The sequence below is a fragment of the Neomonachus schauinslandi genome, chromosome 4, assembly GCF_002201575.2.
Source record: "Neomonachus schauinslandi chromosome 4, ASM220157v2, whole genome shotgun sequence".
NCBI classification, from domain to species: domain Eukaryota; kingdom Metazoa; phylum Chordata; class Mammalia; order Carnivora; family Phocidae; genus Neomonachus; species Neomonachus schauinslandi.
In genome coordinates, this window is record NC_058406.1 from 97,595,337 (window position 1) to 97,612,120 (window position 16,784).

Here is a 16,784-nt window from a genome sequence, read left to right on the forward strand (position 1 = left end):
TGATGTTTTTTGTTACTGTACATTTTTTACACTATAAACCCATAGGACATCGCTACTAATTTTTGCTTTAGGTGGTCAGTTATTATTTAGAGCTATTCAAAATAAGAAAAAAAATAGGCCTTTTTATCTTTCAGTCATTTTTGTTGGTCATTTCTCTATGTTGGTTCAGGTTTCTGCCTGGTATCTATTCCTTTTGTGTGAAGAGCTCCCTTTAACTTTTTGTATAGTGTAGGTCTTCTGGTGGTAGAGTCTCTCAGTTTCTGTTGGTCTGAAACTGTTTCTTCTTCAGTTTTGAAAAATAATTTCTTTGTGTGTATTTTTCCTTTTAACGCATTAAAGAGGTTACTGCATTAGCTTAACGTTTGCATAGTTTGAGAAGTGTGCTTTAACTCTTTGTTCTTCTATATATAATGTGTCTTTCACCCTCCTTTGGCTGTCTTTAAGATAATCTGTTCATATTTTATTTCATATGAAGAATCTGAGTGGTTTTACTTTTTTGCTTTTGGAGGGGCGAGTAGGACTTACTTATCTTGCTTGAGGTTCTCTGAGCTTCTTAGGTGTATGGTTTGGTAGCTTTATATTTGAAAAGTTCTTATCTTTTAAAATATTTTTTCTGCCTCTTCTCCTTCTGGAATTCCAATTACATATACATTAGACTGTTTGAAATTGTCTCTTAGCTCTTGAATTCACTATTCTTTTTTATCCCACCCACTGCTTTTTATTCCTTGTGCTTCAGTTTGGGTAATTTTTATAGACGTGTCTTCAAGTTCACTGATTTCCCCCCCCCCCCCGGCTCCATTGAATCTACTTTTAATTAAGCCTGTTGACAGCTTTCTCTATCTCTGTTACTTTGATTTCTGAAAAATTATTTCTAGTATTTCATTTGACTTTTATAATTTCTATTTCTTTGCTACAGTTCCTCATTGTCTTCATGTTTTCCACTTTATCCACTAACTAGGTCTTTTAACATGGTAATCAGAGTCATTTTATTTTATTTATTTTATTTTTTTAAAGATTTTATTTATTTGACAGAGAGAGACACAGCGAGAGAGGGAACACAAGCAGGGGGAGTGGGAGAGGGAGAAGCAGGCTTCCCGAGGAGCAGGGAGCCCGATGCGGGGCTCAATCCCAGGACCCTGGGATCATGACCTGAGCCGAAGGCAGACGCTTAACGACTGAGCCACCCAGGCGCCCCTCAAAGTCATTTTAAATTCTCAGATTGTTTTAACCTCATTGAGCTTGGTTCGTCACTTGCTTTTTGTTTCTAGAAAGTGGGGGTTTTTTTGTTTTTGTTTTTTTTGTGTTTTTTTTGCCTTCTTAGGTATTTCATAATTTTTGACTGAATGCCAAATATCAAGTATGGGGCAGTAAAGACAGGTTGATACTGTTTATGTCTGTGCTGTTAGCATCAGGGGTTCAGTCAGTTTAGTCTGGAGTTGAACCACATTTTGGTTTTTTACTGCTGAGATTACCCACGATGTGCCAGTAGTTTCAAATTCTTCTAACATTACCTTGTAATTAGAGTGCACCTGGCAGGTAAGTTTTTCTTAACATTCTAGCTCTTCCCTCCACTTCAGGCATTTCCTGTATGCCTGCTCCTCAGAGAGGGTCTCTCTCCACCCATACCTTGCCTCCCCCCAGGCATGGACTGTTGTTACTCTTCCTAACCTTTATGTCCATACTCTTTTCTGTTTTGATCTCCAAATATTGGCAGCCTTGAATTTGTACTAACAGCTCTAATTTCAGCCCAATACCATAAGGGTTATTCTGGCTTTCTGCATTTCTCGTTCTCTTTTCTGATAGTGTGAAATCTGTCCACTGTTATTCCTCATATATTTACCTACTTGCTTAGTCCTACTGTATGAAACCACTTCCCTGCCCTCACCAGGCTGCTGCCTTGTTCAGTGCATCTTCCTCACATGGACCCCTCTGGGAGTTACTCTCCTTTGCTTGGCTGGCTTCACTTTCCTCATGTTGGTCTTAGGCTGTCTCCAGACAGTGCTGCCCACCCTCGGCATACTGTCTGGGCACAGACCCCTGACTTCAGAGGCTTCTGGATTGAAATATTAAATAATGAGACGAGGAAGAAAATGGAACTATTTTGATGCCTTCAGTTTCAGATTTATTTCTAGATTATACATTATAAGATGTCCTTGATAAAGGAAAGCATTTTTTTTTTTTTTTCATACTTTCATGCTTATCTGACTATGTAGAGGAAGTACTTAATTTTTGGGGTGTAGTGACAAACTTGATTAGTTTTCATACCAAAAGGCATATGATTCAAAATTAATTATGAACAGCTTATGAAAGAGAAGTGTCAGCCTTGGCTGTTTCATATTAGACTCCCTATATGAAGGTTGAAACAGAATGTTGAAATTTTGGTTGTTACTGTCTAAGGAAAACATTAAAATGCTGAAAAAGTATATAATGTTACCAGTATTTCCATTTTTGCTGTTTTTATGCATCATTCTTCAAGAATAAACATTTTGAAGTGGAGGGAAGCACATATGCTTTGGAGTTTGGAGGCTCGGGTTCCCACTCTGCCTCCTTTTCATAATGATATTGGGCAAGCTGTATACCTCTATAACTTAAGTTTCTTCATCTATGAAAATGTCAAGAGAGTTCACTTGAGAGTTGTTGTAAGGATTAAGTTATGTGAAAGTGCCTAAGATATAGTACCTGACTCAACAGATATTACTTTACCTTTCTTCCTTCTTTGACTTTTTCCGATGTGGTAAATATTCTATGTTTCTAATGGGTGGGGAATCCCTTTACTTACTTCTTTTTAATTTAAATTCAATTAATTAGCATATAATGTATTATTTGTTTCACGGGTACAGGCCTGTGATTCGTCAGTCTTATATAATACCCAGTGCTCATTACAACACATACCCTCCCCGATGTCCATCACCCAGTTACTCGATCCTCCCCACCCCCTTCCCTCCAGCAACCCTCAGTTTGTTTCCTAAGATTGAGTCTCTTATGGTTTGTCTTCCTGTCTGGTTTCATCCTATTTCATTTTCCTTTTACTTATTTAAAAGGAGACATCATAAATTAATTTCTTAGGATTTAGTCTACTCGGGTAAGAAGTGTAAAGAGAACATGTTTTACTTTTCTGACTTTCTCATACAGTGGAATTCTGACCTTTTTACTTTTCTTCTTGATCATTTGACATATGTGATCCATATCTATTCTGGGAAACCAACAATAAATCTCAGATCTGCTAAAAATAAATTAAACATAGAACAATAATTTGAATATGACATTATTATAATACAGGATATACAGTAAATTCCTACATCTCACATAAGCCAGGAAATTAACTCTAATTTATAACTTGGCAGAGTGCCTTTCTTATATTAAGGTAGTATGTAAATAGAATAAAGAACATTTTACATGCATTCTGTTTTCTGGTACAGGAAACCAAATGTGGGTTACATGCCATCCTAACAAAGTGTTCCTCTCGCCTGTTGATTTATTAATATAATAAATGTGAAACTTTATCATTTTATTTTCTCCAAACAAGGCTATTTATATTAAATATTCACAAGTTAAAAAAATCTTGATGATTTATTATGTTTACTTGATGTTATTCTCTAATATATGGCATTTCTTTTATAGGATTGTCTCATTTTTTTTAATGGTTATCAAAGTGGTATCCCTTCCTTAGTAAGATAATAACATAATTTTTGTGGATAACTACATCTGAAATCTGTCAGATAAAATAGAGAAATGGTTATGTGGAGTTTAATACATGTTTTATAGATAATAAAAAAAAGTAAAAGGAACAAGAACAAAATCTTTCTTTACTAAACACAAATGTACTCTGTTGCCTCTAGTGTCAGATTGTTTCTGAATAACTTTGGGGATATTTTCTAAGACAAATAGAATAGTTTTTTTTGACCCAGATATTTCCTGGTTTAAATATTAGTCATTATTGTCCTTACTGCACTAGTTCTCATTTTGTTTTTGGAAAACCTGATATTGCTCCATAAATTGCTATTTCCATTGAAAATTTGAGCTCTTCGTTCTCTGTAGGTGTGCTGGTAATTGGGCAAAACAGTCCACTAAGCTTTACTGACTCAGATAACATTTTTAAGTACACTCTCCAACATTTTCCTCCTAAATGTGTGAGTTCGTCTATACATCTGTACACATTCTTACATGTTTAAAGTTATAGCCAGTACCAGTCATAGTTGACAGTTATGGTTGTGATTATTGGTTTGTCAGTTCAGAAGGCAGAGTTTGGAGCTACCACAGGAGCTAGAAATTAGGAGTAAAATCCGGGATAGGAGGGATCCACAGAGGAGAAGCTCAAAATTCTGCATACATGAAACTGTATTTAGACCACATTGTTTTATTTCCTATGTGTTTATAGACCTCTACCATAATTTTCTGCCTAAACTAGACTAACCCTTCCACATTCTCTGTCTAATAAAGAACTTCAGGGCTCAGCTCAAAGATTATTTTGTTTATTTTAAGCAATTCTACTAAGGCTAATTTACATACCGTAAAATGCCCTCACTTTAAATAGGATGTAATTAAATGTATAGTTTAAATTTTAACAAATGTGTGATAAACTATTGGAGGGAATACAAATGATACAACTTTTTGGAAAATAATTTGGTGGTGTCAAGTAAACATTTAAAATATAAAATTCTCCTTGACCCGGTAACCTGCCTCTAGGGATATATTATCTAAAAGTAACAATGTGGATACATAAGAAATATTTAGAAGTATATTTTATTGCAATAGTGTTTTTAGTGGCCAATGTTTGAAAAGACCTGAATTCATCTAGAGTGGAATGTTTGAATAAATTAATACATCTCTCACTTATACAACTGTGAACATAAGTTTGATATATTTTATCTAGGAAAAATATGTTGACATATTCAATGACAAAAGCAAGTTATAGACTAATAGTTATAGTGTGTGGGGGGTGTGTGTGTGTGTGCCTGCCTGTGTGTGTGTGTATGTATTCTATTCATCTAGTTAGTTAGCCATTGCAGTATTTGGGGCAAGAAATAATGGCAGCTTGGACGCAGATGGGTTGTAGAGATGAGAGATTAAATGATTTCAAGGGATTTGGGAGGTAGATTCCAAAGGATTGGGTGATACTTTGGAAGGGGTGATGAGGCAGAAGGAGGAGTTGGTCCTGTCTCCAGTTTCAGGGTTTTGGTACTGATGGCGAGACAGTTTTTAGAAATTACGCACTTTAAGAACATTAAATTGGGAGTGGAAGATCATCAATTCATTTTAAGTATTTTGAGTTTGAGGGGGTTTTGCTATATTTATGTGGAAATAGGTAGTAAACAGATGTAATGGAGCTGGTGCTTATTTTAGAAGTCTTGATGAGATATATAAACAGTCAGCTGCTCTGTACCTGATAACTGAAAGCAAGCACACGTGAAGTTGCTCAGGGGGACAGTTTAGGATAGGAAGATAGGAAGAGATAGGAATCAAGCCTGGAGGAACACAGCATCAAAGGTCAGATATGAGGAGGATGAGTCAGTGAAGGAGGTAGGGAGATTGTGGGTTACTGAACACAAGGGAAGAAAGTATTTTAAGAAGGAACTGGTCGATTGCTGGAGTGGTGGGGGGTGGGAGGGATAGGGTTGCTGGGTGATAGACATTGGGGAGGGTATGTGCTATGGTGAGCACTGTGAATTGTGTAAGACTGTTGAATCACAGATCTGTACCTCTGAACCAAATAATACATTATATGTTAAAAAAAAAAAAAGAAGATAGAGGGGAGGGGAAAAAATGAGGGGGGGGGAATCGGAGGGGGAGACGAACCATGAGAGACTATGGACTCTGAGAAACAAACTGAGGGTTCTAGAGGAGAGGGGGGTGGGGGGATGGGTTAGCCTGGTGATGGGTATTAAAGAGGGTACATACTGCATGGAGCACTGGGTGTTATACGCAAACAGTGAATCATGGAACCTACATCAAAAACTAATGATGTAATGTATGGTGATTAACATAACATAATAAAAAAAAAAAGAAGGGACTGGTCAATAATGATCTGTGCTCAAATGTGTGACTAATCATTAGCAAGATCCAGTTCAATGAAATGATGGGGACAGAAGCCATGTTGGAATAGGATGAGGAGTGAGTGGGAGGAGAGGAAATGGATACAGTAAATTGGACAGTTTTGTAAAAATTGGAAAGATACTTGTGTTATTATGTTAGTAGCAGGAAAAGATAGAATAAAAATCTACTTAGCAATTGTATGTCCTTACAACAAAAAGGATGGAAATATATCAAAATATTAAGAGTGTTTGGTTCAGAATACAGGAAGTGTGTATGATTTTAGAAATTTTCATTTTCCTCATTTTAAAATATATAACAAAGTATGAATTATTTATTTATCAATCAGGATCCAGTTAAGAGACAAACCATGCCAATATTTGAACAGAGAGAAATTAATGTACAGATCATTAACTAGGCACAAAGTCACCTAGGTAAGTGCTAGATTAAAAAGAATATTCTAAAGTATCATGGAGGTGGCTCTTACAGGAAGCAACCAGGACTGAGGCTAAAGGTTAGAAACCATAAGAGGAAAGACTAAGCAGAACTGAAATTCAGACCTCTGATGAAAGTGTGCTGTCATGTTGGTGCTCTTGCTGCTATCTTTCCAGTGAGGGTTGAGGGTCATGAAGCTGGTTCTGCTAGCATCGGAAAAAGTGGATTTAGCTGCTGCTACAGGAAGGCAGTGCTGCTGCTGACGTGAAGGGTTAGGAAAGCAAAACACCATAGTGCCTGAGCATCCCTGCACACTTCTGCCAGGAATACCAAGGATTCAAGGCCTTGACTGTTCTTTACCCAGGTCGTTAGGGTTATACTTGCAGGGATGAATTAAGGTCATCAAATCAGCTTGCTTTCACTTACTGTAAAAGAGATTCTCCAAGCTCAGTGTTCTTTTCTGCAACACAACCCACCATGTGTGCAGGAATCCGCCATGGACTCTTTGGATCATCCCTCCGAGATTTAGGTGGGGGTGAGGGTGGGGCAGGTACAGGCAGTGTAGATTAACTCAAATCTTTGGCTGATACTTTGCCGTGAATAATATAGTCCTCTGGTCTCTGACCCAGTAGTCAGAGATATTTATGACTCTGTGGATATTCATGAAAATGTGGTATGCTAACTTGTTAGCTTGTAAATAAAATAAATCTTAGATTTCATTATGGGTTTGAGAATATTGTTTGCAGGCTCATTTTGAGGGAGAGGTGTGTGTGAATATGTTTCTACCTCTTTGTTAACCTGCAGTTTTGTAGTAACTTTCACTTGATCCTGAGGAACGCCTGTCTAGCCTTTAAGGATGTTCATGGTGATGATAAAGAATCATCCACAATGCAATACAGAGTCAAAGAGAGAAATTAAGAAAACGAGTTGAGATATAAAATAGTGAGAGGTTTCAGAGAATGTTGGAGTTTTAGACGAGTTTAATGGAATAAATGATAGAGAATCAAAATTTGAAAAGATATCAAGAATAAGGAGGAAATATTAAAAGCTACCTAAAGAGAAAGGGCTGATTACTTACAGAAGGATAACAGCTGACAGCAGAGTGCTCAGTAGCAATAGGCGCCCAGAGACGCTGGAGTGCTATCTTTAGATCGCTAAGATAAAATAACTGCCAACTCAGATTTTTATATTAGCCAAACTGTCATTCACAAGGGAGGATGTAAGATACAGGACAAAGATATGTGCAATGAATTAGTCAAATACCTTGAGGAATTTAATTGTTGACTGCAAAAAGTAAGATTAAATAATGCAAGGTGTAGGAATGTCTTTGTCTACATTTGTGTCTATATCAAGATGTCAGTAATCTAGATATCTGTATCTTTATCTAATTAGTGAAATTGTCAATCAAGAACATGGACTCTGGAGCACCCCTGCCTAGGTTTAAATTCAGCCTTACCATTGGCTAGTTGTATGACCAGTCAAATTAACTTACTTGTTTTAAACCTCAGTTTCCTACTCTGTAAAATGGGAGTAACAGTATTTATCTCATTGGGTTGTTGTGAGAATTAAATGGGTTAATATATGTGTGTGTCATTATCATTGTCATCATCCCAACATTTCTGTAGAATATCTTAAGAAGGTCTTAAAATCTTTGCATGTTAACGTCAGACATTTTGGGGATATGGGGTTGGTATGGAAGAGAAAGAAGATAGTTACTTGTTTATTATAAATCTCAGGTATTCAACAGGCAACAAACGGGGTAGATATGTGAGAGCACATGTGTGTTTACACACGTATACATACACGTACACTCACTGTTATTGAGAAGCACTAAGGAGAGAAGTAGAACATGGAAGGGGATAAAGAGGTTTTAATTTCAAAAGATGGTCAAGGAGTATGTGCGAGGTTTACATTTGTATAAAGACCTGAAGGAGATTAAGAGAGAGCCAGGAGAATGGCTTCTCCTGAAGGAGAAGAGAGAGCCTCTTTTAAGAGCATTTAGTTGAAAGGAACTGCAAATGAAAGGACACTGAAGCAAAAGCATAACTGGCATTCTTAGAAAACAACCAAAATGGTTAGTAGGGCTGAAGTAGGTTGCTGGAAGGGAAAGAAAGGAGAGAGTGAGGCATAGAGGTCCTAGAGGTTCATTGCTTATAAAGATACATAGCCTCTTAAAGGACTTTTACTCTGAATGAGATGGGGAGTCATTTGAGCATTCTGAACTCTTCACTTCGACATTCTAACTCTGCTAGGTTGAAAACAGGCTGCAAGAGTATTACATTAGTAATTTAATTCAATAAAGAAAACAAAAGCACCCATGGATTCTTTTTTTAAAATTTAAATTCAGTTAATTAACATATACTGTATCACTGGTTTCAGATGTAGAGGTCAGTGATTCATCAGTCATATGCAGTGCTCATTACATCACATGCCCTCCTTAATGGCCGTCACCCAGTTCCCCCATCCCCTCTACCCACCTCCCTTCCCTCCAGCAACCCTCAGTTTGTTTCCTATGATTAGGAGTCTGTTACGGTTTGTCTCCCTCTCTGGGATTTCATTTTGTTTTATTTTTTCCTCTTTTTCCTTATGATCCTCTGTTTTGTTTCTTAAATTCCACATGAGTGAGATCATATGATAATTGTCTATCTCTGATTGACTTATTTCGCTTAATATAATACCCTCTAGTTTCATCCATGTCATTGCAAATGGCAAGATTTCATTTTTTTGATGGCTGTGTAATATTCCATTGTGTGTATGGGTGTGTGTGTGTGTATACCACATCTTTTTTTTTTTTTTTAAGATTTTATTTATTTATTTGACAGAGAGTGACACAGCAAGAGAGGGAACACAAGCAGGGGGAGTGGGAGAGGGAGAAGCAGGCTTCCCACCGAGCAGGGAGCCTGATGCAGGGCTCGATCCCACGACGCTGGGATCATGACCTGAGCCAAAGGCAGATGCTTAACGACTGAGCCACCCAGGCACCCTGTATACCACATCTTCTTTATACGTTGATCTGTCGATGAACATCTGGGCTATTTCATAGTTTGGCTATTGTGGACATTGGTGCTACAAACATTGGGTGCAGGTGCCCCTTCGAATCACTGCATTTGTATCTTTGGGGTAAATACCCCGTAGTGGAATTGCTGGGTTATAGGGTGGCTCTATTTTCAATTTCTTGAGGAACCTCCATGCTGTTTTCCAGAGTGGCTGCACCAGCTTGCATTCCCACCAGCAGTATAACAGCGTTCCCCTTTCTCCACATCCTCACCAAAAAGTCATTTCCTGACTTGTTAATTTTAGCCAGTCTGAGGGTGTGAAGTGGTATCTCATTGTGGTTTTGCTTTGTATTTCCCTGATGCTGAGTGATCATTTTTCATGTGTCTGTTGGCCATTTGTATGTCTTTGGAGAAATATCTGTTGATGTCTTCTGCCCATTTCTTGATTGGATTATTTGTTCTTTGGGTGTTGAGTTTGGTAAGTCAGTTTTGGATAGGTTTTGGATACTAGCCCTTTATCTGATATGTCATTTGCAAATGTCTTCTCCCATTCTGTTGGTTGTCTTTTGGTAATATTCCTCCTCACGAATCTATAGTGGTTCTCTGTGTTTTCGGTTATGTTACGTTAAGTTTCATCGCTTTTATTTTAAAGCTTTTTGTAATTTTGCCACATTGTATCTGTTTAACCCCATTTCTTCCAGTTCTTCCACACCTAGGAATAATTCTTCCAGTCCTAATTCTTTTAAACCTAGAACCAGTTTTAGCATAGTTCCATCATCTACCATTTTTTTCTGGTAAAAATAACTGGAAGATTTTACATAATGGATGTTGAACACATAAAAGTTTTTTCTGTAAATAACTGAAATGTTGTAGAAGTCTTAATACTATTGAGCCTCTTAAACATGAATAATTGAGTTGCTCTCATCATCTTATCCATCAAGAATCATAGTAAAATTGGCAGAATCTGTTTTACCTTGTGGTTTATTACAGGGTACTGACTAGTTAACTGAATCTTGGGGAGGGCCATGACATGAAGCTTTTTTGTTATATATCTTGGAGCCATGTAGTCAGGAGAAATGCCCAGGCATGCCATACCATGTATCTAATCGATTGCCTTTATTGCACACATGGTCTCTATGAAGATGGGGACCAGTCACTAGAACTTCTATTAGAGCCACCACAGAAGAATCAGATACCTCCACCATGATGTTTGCAAGGCCACTGCCTCAGATCCCTTACTTCTTCCTTCCAAATACTGCGTATTTAAGTATGCTTGGCAATGCCTGTGCCATATGTTGAACCGTAGGTGGAGTAGACTCTGGGAAATGTTAGTAGTTTTCCATCCTCTGCAGTGTTTGAAGGTGTGCTTGAAAGGGGATTTGAATGAGTGTTGAGTATCTACTGCATTTATAATAAAAGTAATGAAAATAAAAATGACACTGGAGTTTCCTTTTTCAACTGTAGATCTTCCTTGACTTACAATGGAGTTACCTTCTGATAAACCCATCAAAAGTTGAAAATATTGTCAATTGAAAATGCATGTAATACACTTAATCTACTGAGCATTATAGCTTAGCCTAGCCTACCTTAAATGTGTTCAGAGCACTTCCATTAGCCTACAGTTGTCCTATTTTATAATAGTGCTGAATATCTCCTGTAATTTATTGAATCCTATACTGAAAGTGAAAGACAGAATGGCTGTGTGGTACAGAATGGTTGGAAGTATATTGGATGTTTACCTTCATGATCCCATGGCTGACTGGGACCTGTGGTTCCCTGCCTATGCCCAGTATCATGAGGGAGTATCCACCACATTTCTCTAGCCTGGGAAAAGATAAAAATTTATAGTTGGTTTCTACTGAATGCATATTACTTTCACACCATTGTAAAGTTGAGAAATTGTAAAGTGTTCATCATTAAGTTGGACCATTGTAAATTGACGACTGTATGAGATTGGCAGCAATCAAAAGTTTGCTAACTTTTGTGTTAACAAGAACACAGGGGAATGGCTACTCACACATTCCAGTAAGAATATAAATTAGTAAAACGCGTGGAAGACAAAATGGCATTAACTGTCCAAATTGCAAATGAATATACCCATTGATACTTCAGTTCCCATTTTGGAATTTATCTTATATAGTCATATAATTTGGAAACATATGTCTGTCACGTAGGGGACTGACTAAATAAATTCCAGTATATCCATACAAGGAGAAATTCTGCAGCCACTAAGGAGAAGGATGTGGTAGACCTTTGTAGACTGATTTGGAAAGATCTCCAAGGTACAGTAAAGTGAAAGAAGCAAGTTCAGAATAGAGCGAATGCTATTCCATGTTTGAGAGAGACAGAGACAAAATGTGTGTGTGTGTGTGTGTGTGTAAACTGTAACAATTTCCATTTCTGGGAGGGTCAGAAAATGAGGATTTGATGTGACAAGGCTAGGAACCATGCACATCATGGAACTGATTTAATGCAAAATATTTACTAGATATTTAAGAAACTGATAGCTGTTTGCATTGTAGAAGAAACTGGGGTTGAGGAATAGGACTGGAAAAGAGACTTATTTTTTTTTTTTACTTTGATACATTCTGGATTTTGCATGCCAAAAAATAATGTGTTTTAAATTAGCTCTTGCTGCTATCTCTAAAATATGTTTCTGAAAAGAGATTATGTAGGGCTATGATTTATCATTAAAGAGTTTGTATATTTGTGAATAAATTAAGCACACTAAGGAAATTTTTCTCAGTGGTATTAATATTAGGGTGTTGTGTTGTGGGGAGCAGTGTACTATAACTGGTTAGTGTATATGTTATCTGTTATTAATAGTACAAAGTAGGTGAAAATTAGAAAATATCTTTTGGAAATTTATTCCTGGAAGTGAAATGAGTAAGCTTTCTACTTAGAAAATGTTTGTGTTTGTAAGTCATTTTACCATTTCGACTATTAGTTTTTATATGTAGAAAAGATGTAATATAAAAATATATGATTAATAAATCCATGATATTAATATTAGTAAGAACTTAGTCCCTTTGTCTTCATGGTAAACACAAGCAGTACTACTGTTCATTATATAATGTAACTTGGCTTTTCTTAACATAAATGTTAATATGGAGAGAACAGTTTACATTTGCTTTTCTGAATTAATGAGATGAATATGAGAAAATTATTAAAACTTTAACCTTAAATTGTTACATTTTTCATTGAGACTTTTGTGTCAAAGTAGGTATTCAAGGAAATGGTAAATTGTTGATGTAGGAGATTATCTAATTAAAAGTTCTGCTAAAAGGTTTTGCCTCATTTAAGGAACCTTGCAAAACATCTTAACATCATATTTCTTTGTCAGCTTGCACATATTTCTAATATCTTCTACCCCCAGTAATGTTGGGATGCTTTGTTTAATGTAACCTCAGTCTAGAACTTTTGATCCGTTCCAGACCATCAACTGCTTATTTATTTGAAGGACCTAATACTATTTTATCAAAAACATTTGACTGCTGTGAAAAGATGGGAGCTTAAGTATCTGATCAATCAGTTTGAAATCAATTTGAGAAAAGATAGGCTTGAAGCATATAGGAGAACATACTACTTTTCCTAACAGGATATTATGACCCAGTTTCAGTTACAGCCTCTAAGTCAACAGTTTCCAAAGTGGGATACACAAACCTATTTGGATATACTAAGAATATTAGAAATTTTACTATGTATATTTTGGTAGTAGTACATGATTTTAAAAGTTTGGAAACCACTGATATTAAGGCAATTTATTGTTTTGGTACCCAAAATAACAGTAATTAGGACTGAGGGGTGAAGCATTTATTACTCTCAAAGTAAACTTGGAATGTGAACTCAAACCTTTTCTTTTTAATAATGTGGACAAACCTTGATGGAAAATGTTGAGACATAAACATGCTTATAGTAATTCAAGGACATTTATCCAAATTGGGTTGCATCTTTTTGCATTAATATTTGTACTAAGCTTATATACCATTGTATGGACATTTTGTAACCTGACGTTTTCTCTAAGACTTTTGCCATTTGAAAATACAGATAATATTAACACCAAAACCATATCCTTCCCTTTCAGTAATTATAATTTCAGGACATTACACATTGGTAGTTTTCCTCAGTATCCAGTTTGGAAACATTTTCTCTGATTGCTGTATGTTACATGGTACTAAAGAGATACCATTATTCCCCCTTGTACTTCTTCCCTGTAGTATGCATCCTATGAGAGATCAGCAAGTGATAATGGCTATAATTTATGAATGGGTGGCTATAATTTTTTTTTTTAATAAAAAATGTTTTTGTGTTTTGACCTCAGATATTCAAGATTAAAGCAGTTCAACTGGCTGAGAAACTCCTTCCTGCCTTTAACACGCCTACTGGGATTCCTTGGGCAATGGTGAATCTGAAAAGGTAAATTTTATCTTTATATGATTATTCCTGTTCTGAAAGAATTAGTTTAACTTAATGTTAGAAATTTCTAATGATCTCTCCCCACCATACTTTCTAAGACTTAAATTGTTTTTCTCTCTATATATGCAGAAATATATTTCTTTAAAGCATTCTTTTTTTTTTTATTAAGTTCTTTACTTTGCCACAGTTCACTGGCCTTAACTGTATTCCAGTTTCTCCAAGTCTGTTTTTTTCCCTCACCTGTTTGTTTCTTTTATTTGCTTATTCATTTCCATTTCGTGCTCTAATGGATTCAGAGTGCTTTCCCTCTCTAATTTTTTGTATACTACCTGTTGATCTTCTTTTAAGTCAAAATGGAACACAAATATGCCTTAAAATCAGGGTTTCCCATTGCTGAATGATAAGGGAAGACATAATTCATTATGTTGACTATAGATAGGGTCCTTATTATGGTATTTGTACTATTGAAGTTCAAAGTGAACTCAACGTTCTTTGCACTTTGTTTCATTTTGATAGAAAATACTGGTTTCACTTAGAAATAGATGAAAAATTTTTTTTGGATAACTTTATAAATCATGCAAAGATACACAGTTAATATTAAAAATTTTGAATAATGTCAGCATATTTAACTTGCATTGGATTAATTTATGCTGACTGAAATTTTTGCCACTTAGGTTTTTCTCCAAATGAAATTTATTACTTCTCTTAATGTTGGAGCTTGGGAATTACATGAAAATTTGACACTTGTTCTACTTGCCTGCAGGCCCTTTAGGATGAAAGTTAGGAGAATTTATTTTTCTGGAGTTGTGATTCTGTGACATAAATTATTTGAAAAAACTAATCTGTTTTAGTCATTTCTTTGTAATGGAGAGTTTTATAGAGTTTAGTTTTCCATTGAGAAACTAGTTATTTGTTTTTTTTTTTCTTTTTTAAAATTATGTTAATCACCATACATTACATCATTAATTTTTGATGTGAGAAATTCGTATTTAATACTGAACATTAAATTTAACTTTACTCTTCTCCAGTTTCATGCACTATATGTAATGTATATTACCTCTTTGCGAGGGGAATAAGTCAGCTGGAGCTCCAAAGCAACCTGCACTGAAGGAAATGGCCCAATGATGTATATGCACCTGTTCTCGTTCCTTAGTTTTATGACAGATTTTCTGATGTTTCCTTCAGTACCATTGTCAGTATCCTATAACTTTCTTACATAATAAATTTAATTAATTTAAAAGTTAATTCTGAGATGAAGAAAGAATGCAGGACTTCTTTTTGTCTCTATGGAAAAAAAATCTAGCTTAAACCACAAAACTTCAAACTCCTATTGAGGTGAAAGTAGAAAGATATTCAACAATCATGCCTTGAACATTTTTATAAACTTAATTTTCATTTCACTTCTGCATATATATTCATACAAATATATATTTTATTTGAGTTTATAGATCACAAATATAATTATTTACCTATTTTTTCTAAATTTTTTTTCTTTCTCTTTTGATTGAGGTCTGCTGATGTCTTACACATAGACTTTCCTCCTCTCTTGCTGCCTGAAAGCCAACCCCTGTTAACACCTAGGCATATTTATCTTCTACAGTATGATACAGCATACAGAAACACAAACATGTTCTGGTGTGGCTTTTAAAATTTTGTTTGGGTTTTTGGATGCTTGCTTTTATATCTCTTATTTTTCTCACTCAATAGTATTTCCTGGAAGTACTCTTCCACATCCCCTGATAAAGCTCTAAATCAGTGTTGCGATAACTACATAGTGAAACGTACTATCATACATTGGCTATAATGCTATACATAGGTTAGACATAATTGATTGCATCATTTCCATGTCAGTGGTATTTGTTTCCATTATTTTGCTAACATAAACATTGTTACAGTAGTATCCTATTATATATGTCCTTGTATAATGGGGATTTTTCTCTGATTCTCAAGAATATGATTGCTGGATCAGAGACTCTATGTCTTTTTATTCTCGAGTGTGGGATTGCTGGATCAAAGGGTATATGCATTTTACCTTTAATAGTATTCCCAAAATGTTTTCCGAAAAGACTGTAGTTCATCATATTTCTACCTACAATGTGTGAGATCCCTAAATGTCTGCAGGTGTAAGTTCTGTTTAATTTTTGATAGACTGATAACTCTAAAGTGTTACTCATTGTTATCTTCATTTCTTTTTTCTGGCTAGTGAATTTGAATATCCTTTTCATAAATATATTGGACATTTAGATGTGCTTTTTTGCTTTATTTATAAAAATTTTTTATTCATAAGCTTTACATTTTTATATATTCAGATCTTCTAACTTTTGAGTTTATAATTTTTGTTAAAAAGATTGTCTCCATCGATATTTTATAAGTCTTCTAGATTTCCATTAAAGGTTTTTATAATATGCTTTTAAAAAAATTGCAAGTATGGTCTTTTTTTTTTAAGATTTTATTTATTCATTTGAGACACAGAGATACAGAGAGAGAGAGAGAAAGCATGAGCAGGGAGAGAGGCAGAGGCAGAGGCAGAGGGAGAAGCAGGCTCTTCGCTGAGCCAGGAGCCCGATGTGGGGCTCGATCCCAGGACCCTAGGATCATGACCTGAGCCGAAGGCAGACGCTTAACCATCTGAGCCACCCAGGCGCCCCTGCAAGTATGGTCTTAGCGGTAGATTTTTCATCAGTTGCCTTTGCCAGGTTCAGGACGTTCTGTTCTCTTCCTATTTCACTTAGAGTTTTTATCATGAATGGGTGTTGAATATTGCCACATACTCTTTTTCTTCATCTGTAGAAATAACATTTTTCACCTTTGTTCTGTTAATGTGGTAAATTACTTGTTAAATTTTCAAATGTTAAACCGACTTTGAATTCCTGGGATAGTCCTTGGCCATAATGTATTATCCTTTTT

General features: G+C 35.7%; 1 protein-coding gene across 1 annotated transcript in view; it reads left to right on the forward strand.

Moving 5' to 3' along the window:
* Window positions 1-16,784, forward strand: part of MAN1A2 (mannosidase alpha class 1A member 2) — a 199,777-nt gene that overhangs the window by 87,552 nt on the left and 95,441 nt on the right. Inside the window, exon 6 of the mRNA XM_021690033.2 lies at window positions 13,783-13,877. Coding sequence (XP_021545708.1) covers window positions 13,783-13,877 — 95 coding nt within the window. The remainder of the gene's footprint in view (window positions 1-13,782; window positions 13,878-16,784) is intronic.